The 12,733-nt window shown below is 35.6% G+C and overlaps 1 protein-coding gene across 6 annotated transcripts in view; it reads left to right on the top strand.

Moving 5' to 3' along the window:
• The window catches only part of RNGTT (RNA guanylyltransferase and 5'-phosphatase), a 169,512-nt gene that overhangs the window by 18,706 nt on the left and 138,073 nt on the right, over window positions 1-12,733 (top strand). For all 6 annotated transcript variants that reach the window (XR_014954231.1, XR_002466815.4, XM_085576439.1 and 3 more), the window contains exons 6-8: window positions 1,834-2,083; window positions 7,737-7,846; window positions 8,611-8,712. Coding sequence is in view for 4 of the 6 variants with exons in the window: in XM_085576439.1 (XP_085432565.1) it covers window positions 1,834-2,083; window positions 7,737-7,846; window positions 8,611-8,712 (462 nt within the window). In the remaining 2 variants the exon portion in view is untranslated. The remainder of the gene's footprint in view (window positions 1-1,833; window positions 2,084-7,736; window positions 7,847-8,610; window positions 8,713-12,733) is intronic.

Raw genomic sequence — 12,733 nt, 5'->3', positions numbered from 1 at the left:
TGAGCATTGTATCAAGATAAATCTAATTTGCTGTTTCATTCTTTAAAACAAGGCACTGTTTCTTGCTAATGAGGAAATAAGATCTTCCTGGTGGAAAAATCCATCTGTATTCATTCCTTAAGCGTATGATGTAGGAGTGTTGCTGCTGTATTGTGTACAGTGGGATATGTTTTATAGTTAGTTTAGGGAATGGCCTGAAATCTCTTCAGCTTTCTGACCAGTAAGGTCAGAAACTTACTTGATTCTCTTTTCAACAACTCATTTTTCCCAAAAACTGCTGTGTTTCTAGAACCTGGAAATGTTGGTTTTTTTCAGCTAGGGTACTATATTTGAAATCTGTGCCACCCCTTTTGGCTTTCATTGCCATTTATTCTAGAAGATTATAGAGTTCTTCTAATATAATCAGAAAAAAAAATGAGCATTTTTCAGGCCCCATAACTTTTGGTTTGTTTTGTCCTTTCAGTGGCATTCATTACAGAAGATGTGAAACAAAGATAGCAAAGTAAAAAATGTCTTGTGAGAAAGAAATTAGGAGTCTTAGAAAACAGAATAGGGAAAAAAGGTTCTTCTAAGTAACTCAGACTCTTAAACTGTCATTTTTGAACTTATACTGTGTAATAGTGTCACTCTGGAGAAAGTCTTGTCTTCTCCTCTTTCAAAGATCAGAATCAACCTTACTGGTTCTTAGACACTGTTTCTGTCCATTCTGGAAAATTTGCCTCTTAAAGTTCTCAGGCTCTATTCTATACTGTACAGGTCAGAAAAAAAAAAAATTGAATTAAATATCTGTAAAAAAAAGGTTACAGGGTATAGTACCTGCTTTTGTTTCAGTTTTAAGACATGTGCTTGTCAAGAAGCCTAACAGGGACATCTCTCCGTTTTTCTGTTTTTTCCTCTCCCCTATATAGTAAGATTTTAAAATGTTGATTCTTGGAGCCTTACTGTTCTTCATAGCCATGATAAATGGAAGACAGAATTATATCCAATGTTTTTAGTTAAACATTTTCATAGGATCTATGAAAATGGCAGCAATAAAACCCTTGTGGTGTGCTCACTGTTGTGTTTTGGAGAGTTTTCCACTTGGCTGGTAAAGATGCATGACTCTTAGTTTTGGTTTCTAATTTTTTTGTGGTCCAGCCTCCAATTTATTTGAGCAAGATTAAGTATTAGGTGCATAGTAAAAGTCTTGTGAACCACAGTACTTTTATAAGAAACGTCTGGAAAGAGAAGTAATTTAAAAAGATGAGGGTGGTTTTCCCCAGTATGGCAAAACCTCTAATGAGAGGAAAGACCTCCTTCTCTTAGCAGAGAAAAGGGTAACCATATTTTCCCCCAGAAGGCAAAACCTCTAATGAGAGGAAAGACTTCCTTCTCTTAGCAGAGAAAAAGGTAACCATATTTGAATCTAAATATTTGCATTTTTCTCCATTAAGTTTGTTGATATGTTTCTTTGGTCCTTTTTGTATTCATGCAGTCCTCAGGTATTTACCTGCATGTCACCCATTGCTTCTCTGTAGCAATAAAAAAAGTTTTATCTGTAATAAAACAGTGATCAGCAACGTGCTAGGAGCTGCAATAAGGACTGAGAGCAGCTGCAGTTACTTGAGAACATTTGCAGTGCCCACAAAGTTATACAGAATCTTGTGCAAGAGCAACTGCTACCTGACTGATCTAAGCATGGACTTTAAAATATAAGGAATGTTTTTGCAATTACCACTTCAGAATTTATATTGATTCTCAGTCCCAATAATTCTTACATTTGGTAAAGCATGACATGAATAAGACATGTAAATTAAGCACCCAGAGTGATTTTTATTTTTTTTTTTTTGACAGTATTGAGGCTGCTGTGGCTACTTTTGCTCAGGCCAGACCTCCAGGTATTTATAAAGGTGACTATTTGAAGGAACTATTTCGTCGTTATGGTGATGAAGATGATGCACCAGCACCACCAGAGCTTCCAGAATGGTGCTTTGATGAAGATGAAGAGGAGGATGATGATAATGGTAAAACTGGAGGCCCAGAATCAGAACCCGGATCATCAAGCTCTTCCTTTGGCAAGAGGAGAAAAGAACGCCTAAAACTGGTAATTGTGATTTGAAATTTAATATTCAAATTGCCAAACATAATTTCATAACCCATCAGTTACCTCATTCTACATTCTATACATGTGTCACTGCTCTTGCAAATGGGGACTGGAAGCATTGTCTGTAACTGGAAAAAGTTGTAGACATGTAGACTTTTTTGTATTTCCTATGTGAACCGTGCTCTTTAATATTCAGTGCCTCAAATATTTCACTTGTAAAAATGATTTTAAAATTTTCTAATTTAACAATTTTTTTTGATTTTTAATTACTCAGTCTCTCTTTGAAGATGGAATGTTATTAGAGTTGGATGGAAGCAGCTCTTGTTTTTTGTAGTCATGTAGATGAAATTCATAATTTTTAAAATTCAGTGTTCATTTTGGTAAATAGTCTTTCTTTGGGAAATTTTGTGTGATTGAAAATCGGATTAGCAAAAAGCAATATGAGCTTAAAAAACCCAAGGCAGCTTTGAGATCATAATGTGTTCAAATCTGTTTTAGCTTTGTAAGAAATATAGCTCATTACTTACTGTAATTCTGACATACATCTGCATAATTCCAATTAAATGAGTTACTGTAGTTACCATGATATGGAACTAATACTCAAGTACAAAGAATAGATTTGTATCATCTGAAGACTAATGACTCGGTTCTCTTCAAATTTCTGACTCGCTTTTTTTTATTTGCAAATAAAGTAGGCTAGACTATTGCTGAGTGCAAGAATGGTTTTTTTTTTCATAATACTGAATTATATTTTTACTTGTGTGCTGAGGTGTGTTTGTTTGCAAAGACTTGGGAATCCTTATATTGAAATAGGCTGCAAAAAAGCATTTTGTTGTTGCTGCAGCTGGTCAACAAGGTTTACAGGTGGAGTATGGAAAATGTTAACCTGACAGGAGTACAAAATCCACTCTAAAGAAGCAAGATGAAAATTATCCCTCATCTGGAATAAAAAATTTCCCACACTGTAAAGACATAGTAAAAGTATATTCATGGGGTATTACGACTTCCTCCATTAGCCTTGCTGTAAAACATTATGTCTAAATATTTTTGGTGGGCTGGAACCTTAAAGTTTTCTGATGCGCCTTCTGATGCATTAGGAACTGAGGTGCTAGGATGAATTACAATGACAGCCTCTTTTCATCAAGTATAAAGCTCAGCTGGTCTATATAACAGGAATGATATTGGCTTCCCAGGCTTTTTCTTGTCTGCCACCATAGTTTTATTGAAAGCTGGAAGCTAAATTATACGAATAAGCATATTAATAACTAAAAGTTAATTATGAGTTACCGAATTTGTGAAAGAATCATCTAGTTAATATGCATATTCGTATAATTCAGTTTTGCAGCTCTGAAGGAACATTCTTTGACACGAAGAGGAGGAACGGGCAGAATTCTTTACCCTGGTTCTTGGCTGGCAGATGGGACTGCTTCTTAACTCAGTAGAGATGGATATTTGTGATTCCTTGTAAATATGCGGTCTACAGGGGGAGTGAGTATCAGGTAAATACCTCTTGCTGAGATATTCTTATTTTACTGTCTAAAGGGCTACATTTTCAGTATTATGTTGGTTTCCTGCAGCAGATGTTTCCACCTTTATAATTCGTCTCTTTCCTAAAGGCTAGGGGTAGGCAGTGTAAAACTAGAGGTAGCTGTAGTGATAGCAGTATTCTGAATTTTTCTCATTTTGACCCATATCTTTGTGGAGACAGAAGAAAAGTTTAGTAATAGAGGAGGAGACTGCTCCCAGGCATCTTGCTAGGATAATGAATAGTCAGCAACAACTGCTAGCTAGCCTGTGAAATGAAGTTAATATGCTGTCCATTTCAGAAACTGATGTGAGAAACTTTACTACAGCATTTTTCATTAAAACTTCCATATTTTGATGTCAAAAAATCTTGACAGCTTTTCTTTCCTACACTACAGAAGGTGTTAAGAATCATTAGAACATAAAGCCATTGCAGTTTCCTTTGTCATTACCTGAAGGAAGTTGACAGGTACCAGGAAATCTGCTTGTTGCAGTCTGAGGTTGCCAAGTTTTGACTTTGTCAGTGAATGCAGTATTGATTGTAGCATCAAAACAACATTATTAACTGACACTTAGAATCTCACTTCAGGAAAAAAATATTTCATTTTGCAAATCGGACAAAAAGTTGTAATTCTGAGCCAGAACCTACAAACCTTTCATGGGTCAAATGGAACTTTTACTGTTCATTAAGGAATGTTGTCTCTTCTAGTCCTTTGTAAGTTGCATTTTATGGGGTGTTTTATGCAGTGCTTCTGAAATGAAAGGTGACATCTTAAACAGTCTGGAAGAGATGGTGGCTGTTAATGATTTTCTAAATGATTTTGAGTATAGTTGTCTTGTGGTCATCTGTGAGACAGAAGGAAGCAATTAAACTGATTTAATGTAATGACGATAATATTTATTAGTTAACTATCACAGTACAATGATTCAAAATATTAGTGACTTGGAGTTTTTCTGCCTAACCAACTCTTTTTTGTGAAGTTTAACCCTTGCACTTATTTTTCTGCCTCTGGGCATATTGAAAGATATGGGAAAAATACTATTTTTTGATTTGGCAGCACCATTTTATGTGCTTGAATATGAGTATAATTTCCTCCTTCTCCATGTTAAATGCTTATTAGCTCACTTTTTCATTATAGTCTGTGTTTTTTGTTCCACTGACCTTTCTTGTTATTCTTTGTATTCTGTCATGTTGACTCATGTTTTCCTGATGCTGTGGTTCCTGTAATTGAATGCAAGCCTCTATTTGAGGCCATCCTAGTAAGGCTTAATAGGGAGAAATTAATTTCACATGTCTTAAGGCTAATACTTCTGTTTATATATCTCAATATAATTGCCTTTCACAAGGCAGAACAATACTAATTCAGCTTTTGGTCTCTTGCTGCTTCCATGTCTTTTTCTCTAATTATCTACCAGTATGTGTTTGTATAATTTCTTATCCATTATTAAGTGTAGAACTTTGTTTATGCTGAATTGCACAGTGTTATTTCTAGCCCATTTTTAAAATGAAGGATAACACTGAATCTTAAATTACCATCCCAGTCTATATCCCTGTTACTAAAGTCAGAGATGTCACAAAAATAAGAATGCTAATAGGAAGTTTAGTGGAAATAAATTGATTATCTTATGACTAAACCAGACCCTGCAGATTCTTTCATTTTGTTAATGAAATGCTAACTCCTCTGAACCTGGTTTTGAAACAGGTTACACTTCTGGTATATGGAAGTTACATCTGCCCCATGTTTTCTGAGTTCCTCTATGAGGACAAGATAAGCAAGTGAAAGATAAACAAGGCAAATGCATGCAATGCCAATTTTCTGAAGCCTGCTTCATTATGAAAACCAAATGTTTAGTGGAGCACCTTTGCTATTGAGTGACAGTCAGTATGATTTTGTTTTCTTTTTCGCTTTTACATGCCAAGAGGCAGTTACTGTGATTTGGTCTGTGTTTCTAGGTATTAAATCTAAGCTGATAAGTGTAACTCTCTGTCTCTCACTTCCTTCATTTTAGAAGATACCTCTTCCTGACATGTTTTTGAATGCTTCTTGCCTTCTGTGAGGCGGTCTCTGAGCATATTGGCATATAGTCATGTCTGAGTAGCTGAAGACAGCTCTCACCCAGGCCTGGCGATAGTTGCTAGGGTCAGGAGGGTGTGTGTTTGGGGCTGTTCCCACTCACCCACTCCTCCAGATGGTGTTTAGGATATGAACCAACACAGGATGATCCACATTGGCACTTCTCCTTCAGCTGAAGTGATAGGTGGAGAAATTCATAGCAAGTGGGGCAAGGTTGATTAGTACAGATGGTGTGAAGGTTGTGCACAGTGTAGATACTAGTGCATGTAGTTTCCTTGGATCCTTTTGGGCTTATAACTCTCGGTTTAGTATCAGTGCTGAGGAGTTGATGTGCTCCTGGTGATCTGACTTCTCTGGAGTCTCTGCACCATGGTCTCCAGTGTTTTGTTTCCAAAGGCACTGGTATCTGAACAGTAGGGAAAAACTACGTGGGTCTGGCTCAGTTTTAGCACCTTATCCAAGGAATGTCCTCATGAAACCTGGAGTGCTAAGTTAGCCAAGCACGAATACCCAAGTGACTCACCTTGTTTTCATAGTGCTGTGCCTTAGTGATTATACTTGAAGCAGATTATCTGCAAGAAACACTTTCAAGTATGGATTTTGTGTTTATTATTTTTTCTTTTCTGGAAAATCTTTCCCGTTTCCTGCCTGTTACTTCAATTTTAGGAGTTGTACTGCCATTACACTCTGCCATTATTCACAGAAGCAAGGCAGAACCATCTTCCTTTGTTTCCTGGGGCTCTTCACCACTTATCAGAATTCAGGCTGTGCTGCTGGCCAGGCACGAGTAGCTGTCTGCCTCTCACCCACTCCCCTGCGTGCTGTTGTGCCGGCTGGTGCCATGTAAATTGTATGGGGTGAGTGACACACAGAAAGTCTATGGAGCTCCAGGTAGTTAAGATTTTGAATCAGTATAGTTCTTTAGGATGTTCTCTTCTCAGAATGTGATTTGGTGATGTGACTGAGCCAATCTTAACTAACTGCAGGCTGTACTGGAGACTGTGGTCCTGCTTTTCCCTGCTTGCCCTTTTGCTTCCCTTGTGCTGTCACTAGTACTGAGTTATCCTATGGTGAGCTAGCTTAGGATACTGTTTTGGCAGAAGATTATCAATTTATGATGTTATTTTTGCCAAATTAGTTCCTAGATTTGCTCAAGTGTATAACACATAAGTGCCACAATGCATGGAAAAGCAGAGGAGAAAATTACTATTCCTTTCATGAGTGGTATGCAGCTGGATTTCTTAAAACTAGTTTCAAGTGTTTTACAGAACAGGCATGAGATACTTGTATTTTCACATGCAGGGTTCAACAGGTGAATAGTCATGGTTTGATCTTCTTTGTGTGCATTGAAAATTTATTTGAGATTCTGTTGAATTAAGTCTGGTTGATTTGAGATCTCCATAGAAATCTTTAATTTTGTAGTTTTGTAGACCTGATGGCTTTCATGTGTTCTGTTATGCAAGATTTGTTTTTATTCCTCTTGACATAAAACTTTTTTTAAAATGTACAAGTTATTTTAGAGTTTTATTTCCAAATTTTTTTTTTTTTATCTCTACATAGGCTTTTCTGGGGCTTTCAGGATAGCAGCTTCACTCTAATAACTGGTTTAGATTGAGAATAAATTATAAAATATATTTACACAAATATTTTGTTACAAATCTGCTGTTTATATTTTCTCTTTTAAGTTTGTCCTAGATCAATGTTCCTGAGTATTAGCTAAGAATAGCTTAATATTAGCTTAGAGTATTAGCTAAATGTAAGCCTCTAAGTACCAGCTATCCCTTCCCTTTGTCTTATCACTATTGCCTTTTTTAAATTATATTTTTTCCTCATAAATAACTCATTTAGTTCCTGGGTTTATAATATGGCTCACCTGTGAGCTTCCTGGCAAAGTTCAGCTAATGTATCTTGACATTTGGGGGTAAATCCTTAAGGAATGTTTAAGCTAGTATTGCTCTAGAAGGTTGTGAAAACAGTATTAATCTTCTATTGACATATTCTGATTTGATTTTATGAGGGTTTTTACTAAATTTTAATTTTTTTTTTTAATTTAGGGTGCAATTTTCTTGGAAGGAATAACAGTTAAATGTGTGACCCAGGTGACAACGCAACCAAAATTAGGAGGAATACAGCAAAAATGTCAGCAGTTCTGTGGATGGGAAGGGTACGAGAATATTTAGAACTTACTTATTTATACTATCTAGAAATAAGTGTTGTATGTTGCAGAATGAAAATTCTCATTGTGAAGATGAGGAAAAAGGTAACACCGTGGATTGTTTATTAAAAAAAAAGCCTCAAACGCACTTGGCAGTGAAAATCTTGCACTGCACTATGAAAGAAAATGATCAGTTTTTAATGTTAAGAATCAAGATTCTAGAATTACTTTTCCACTGAGATAACAAAATGTTGTTCAAATTCCAGATGTAGCATAGTCCAGCTATTTGTGTAAAGCTTAGTTCTTTCTCAAGCAGTAGATTTATTTATACCATTGCTATTACACTTTAGTATAGAGTGTATAATACTTGTTTTTATAGCCAACTTGGATTTGTGTCCAGTGCTAATGAAAATATTGGTTTTAGTGTCTATGATTCTGAACTTATCCATTCCAAAGTTGGTGATCCACACTGCTTCCTAACTTGTTGATGCTTATCGTGCCTGTAATTTTAAATTTAAATATATCTTTCTGCGAAGTTAAAACTTTGAAGTTCCACATAATTTAGTGTTTTGTCATAAGCAAATAACTTTGTTCTTATGAGATAGACTTTTGACTTCTATTGCAAAATATTTTATTGGAGAAGACATTCTAAATCAGACTTAACCTGGCATCAAGTCTGGTATGAGATGTGACTTGAGTCTGATGTGAAAAATGTATTTACTTGTGTGACTATTTATTGCAGAACCATTAATAAACATGGTTCTTTTTATTAGGACTGGATTCCCCGGAGCACAGCCTGTTTCCATGGACAAGCAAAATATTAAATTTTTGGAGCAGAAGCCATACAAAGTTAGTTGGAAAGCAGACGGCACCCGGTAAGTTAATTTTAAATGAAAAAGCAAAACACAGTAAATTCGGTAGACAGTTTGTATTTTCTCAGGAAAGTGAATTTGCTTGTACAGAGGGCAAAGCACAGCAACAAAACTGGCTCCAGAGATTAATTTTTATTCTGTCTTGGTACCCAACATCTGCTGAAGTTTGTGCCAAGTTTCTTTCTAGCAGCTGTTTTACACACTGACTGTTAAAGGCAGGTACCTTATTCTTCATAACCCTTGCCTGTCTGTCAGTCATGACTTGCCAACAAAGTCTTAGAATAATCTTACATAATAATGAGAGTTTGCTAAGGTGAAGACTTCATTTATAAGCAAAATTAAAACTTCTAATTGATCCTTCAGAAGCTAGGTAATATCAGAAATTTTGTAGGGGTCCTTTTTTAAATTCATCCTGTGATCCTTTGTTCGAACATGTAATTCATGTCAGCTAAAGAGTCAATAATTTTATCTTCCCTCACCAGTTCTCTTACATTCATTGCAGGGGTGCCTTTTGTTAGTAATAAAGTATATCCTAATTTGACTTATTGGACATATTCTAAAGTTTTTCCTGAGTTCTTTATTTTGCTAGGTTGTTATCTTTAATAATAGAATATCGTAGGTAATGAAAGTCCTGGAGAATATGGGGAATTGGATGTCTTATGAGAATTGCCAAGTGGCTCCACATGGAGTCAGTCAGGATTCAGCACAATTCAGCCAGAACTAAGCTGTCTTGTATAAAAAGCCCCCAGACCCTTCAAGTGTCTCTCCTCTGTGGAATTTGTGCTTCAAGGGTCTATTAGCTTGGGCTGACCATGGTGTGAAAAGTTAAAGTAAGCTTGCAGTCAGTTTGGAGTCCTAGCATTAAGAAATGTGTGGGAATAATTGGTTTACTAACACTGGCTGTATGCACAAGCCCTTGAATATTGCAGTGCAGGTATTCTCAGGGTGGAAAGTTACAGCAGTGGGGTTTTGGGAGGTCAAGACATATTCTCAGATCACTACAGGGCAGAGGGCATTCCAAAGCTGCTGACCCTGAACAAATGAAGTCAGCCAGCTTAAACTGACCTGAAGAATCTTTGTCATATCCTATGTTACTAATTTAGAAAACTGATGTCTTAATGTAATACTCTCATTTTCTTACTCAGATGTGTGGATGGGATGCCCATGTTCTGAGTACTAAAGCAATTATACAGAATGTAGTAGTGTACCTGGAAGACTGTATTTTATGAAAGAAATTGAAGTGTACATGTAATTTCTTGTTGAAATTTTCAGTATTTTGAGCATTCTATCCTCTGTTTTTAGTTTTAGAATGGTGGGAAAACAGAATGGAGGACAAACAAAAATGAAGGAACTAAATAGCTCCTTTAATTTTTTTCAAAACATAATAACTGGTAATAGATTATGAAGGTACACAGACTGATAGGCATATTCAGAGAAGAAAATGGATCTACAGATATCCAGTGTTAATGAAAATCACCTTAAGTAATATGAAAGAGAGATTAAAGATGAAAAGCTGATCTATTATTTGGACATTTAGACACTTTGCATGATATGTATCCTAATCAACAATGAAAAATTATGATCATTTTTACATTGGACATGCTTCGAATTATTTAGTTGTTCTCCAGTGATCCAGACTCCATATGCAATTAAATGGATTTTCATTAGTTATTCTGAATGCTTCTGTTGACAGGCATGACCTTCTTGAATTTAATATTAAGACATCAGTTAGTGGAGACCCATTTATGGATCCCCTGTTTGCATTATCTGGAGATGGAACCTCTATCATCAAATATCTCTGAAGCTATCCTGTTAAAAGTGGTTTAGATGCATCAGTCTAGACCTTGCCTATTAGAATATTATTAGGCTTGCATGCTTTTTTCTTTTGTTGATTTGTTCTCTCTCTTTGCTTAAAAAGCACTGCTCTTTTGTCGACCCTGTTGGACTTAAAGAAAAGCAGATGCATAACTAATAACTTTCTGTAATACTTTCTCACTGAGATAAAACAGTTTTATTTTAGCTAAAAGCAACATTTGCTCAACATAGCCAAACTTCTTAAATGTCACAATTTGTTAACTACCTGTATTTGATTTCTTCAGCAGTAGTTTTTCCTAGAGGTTTCATGACTGAAGCATTTTTTGATGCATTCTCTTAACTGATATACAGTGTAAGTGACTTCACTAAGGACTTTCTACTTTTCTTCAGAAGCATTTGCTCATCCTAGATTCCGATTAGAGCTAAACCTTATCTGTTGTTTTAAGAGCTGTTGGTTTTGGTTTTTTGTGGTTGATATTTTTTTTATCCTTTCCCCATTGTTTGGGTTTTTTTTCCCAGTGGCAGAATTGTGCATGTTTTTTGGGTTTCTTAGCATTGTTGTATTTTTCTACCCATAATTTTAGAAAAAGTATTTCCCTAAATAAAAGGGCATTATTTATCAAATAATGTTTTCTAACAGTGTGAAATTGATTAGTTAAATTATTTTATAGTGATTCTATGAAATATCTTGTGGGCATTTACCAGAGTAGTATCTTATGTATTTTTTTAAGTGTATGAGTCTGGTTTGGGTCAAAACTCAAATCTGCCGTTCTCTTGGAGCTCTGAGTTCAAAATCTTCTGACTTAGCCTTGCTTCGCCTGGTCTGTTGTGGTTTGAAGAGTCTGAGTCTTCACTGTGGTCTTGCTTGTTCTGTGCCTGGTTTCCAGGGCCTTTGTTGCATCAGCAAGTATCAGCAGGTCACACCTTCTGGAGCATGTTTGTGCCAAAAGGAAAAATACAGTCTGAACAAATACTTCTCCCCTCATGTTTGTAAATGCCAATGTATAAAGATGTGTGTATTTGTATGTTAGGTTTAGAGAAATGAACTTTAAATTAAAAGGTCTCTGAAGCTCATTTAGCATTGGCACTCTTTGGTGAAATATTTCCTTTGTACCAGCTATTTGGTTGTATGTAAATGCTGTATGCAAACTCATGCTGTTTTGAAAAAAAAACACCTCTAAAATAGTATTGCTTTAAATTATTATTATTTAAATAAAAGTCACTGAGTTCTGCAGCTATTCTGACTGGTTTGGTGTAAATTCTCAGTATTTATTGGAACAGTAGTCAAACTATTGGTGTTGTATAAATAATTTTAATGCTAATCTAGTCATAAGCCAAAGGGCAAATTTTCCACTAGTAAAATCATGCCTTTTGGCTTTCTTGAGATGAAATATATGTTGTATGTCAACAGTAGCTAGAAAGTAGATACATCTTTACAAATTTGTCCAATTTTGCAGTGCCCTGTTCTAAAATAGTAGTTACTGTGTGAGTAAGGTGATTGTAATAGCATGTTCAAGGCATTGCTGAATGACTCTGCATTATCAGCTTTGTACTGTAAAATGATTAGCCCAGGTGGGTAATGGCTTGTTGTATCCCTTCATATGGATCTCATTAATACTGTTTGTAGCAGATGCTTGTTCTAATGAGTGGAGCTGACTGTTCAGGCAGGGTGAAGTAATGAGACACCAGTTCTGAAGGAAGGACTGCCACCACTAAGAATAATAAAAAGCTTAAAAATGGCTGTGGAATAATTGGAATCAATACAATCAAACAGGACTAGATTTTACGGTGGCAAAATGTGACCTGCACTAAATGGAACCTATTAACGGGACTAAGTTATTTTCCTACATTTCTGTGAGTACCATTTTTATTTTTCATATTTGTACACATGCAGGTTTAATGAAAAATAATAAATATTGTAAAACTATGGCTGTTCAATTATGTTAAGGCAGCTATTTTAAAAAATGCAGAACAGGTAGTTCTTGCCAAAGGCTATTAAATTTGAAAAAAATTCATGCAAATTTGATGGCTTGCAGATATCTAAATGTAAATAAGTAGATGCAGAATAAAACAGCTCTTTGAGAATTGTTGATAATTGTCTAACGTGTTTGTAACAAAATAGGTACATCTGTGAAGTTGTTTTTTCTTTCATGGTTAGCAAATTACATTTACATTAAAAGAAAGGCCTGTTGCCTAAGTAATTAACTTT

Source organism: Lonchura striata, chromosome 3, assembly GCF_050655825.1.
Source record: "Lonchura striata isolate lonStrDom1 chromosome 3, ASM5065582v1, whole genome shotgun sequence".
Taxonomy (NCBI): Eukaryota; Metazoa; Chordata; class Aves; order Passeriformes; family Estrildidae; genus Lonchura; species Lonchura striata.
Note: the sequence above shows the minus strand (reverse complement) of the source record. Positions and strands in the feature narration are given on the sequence as shown.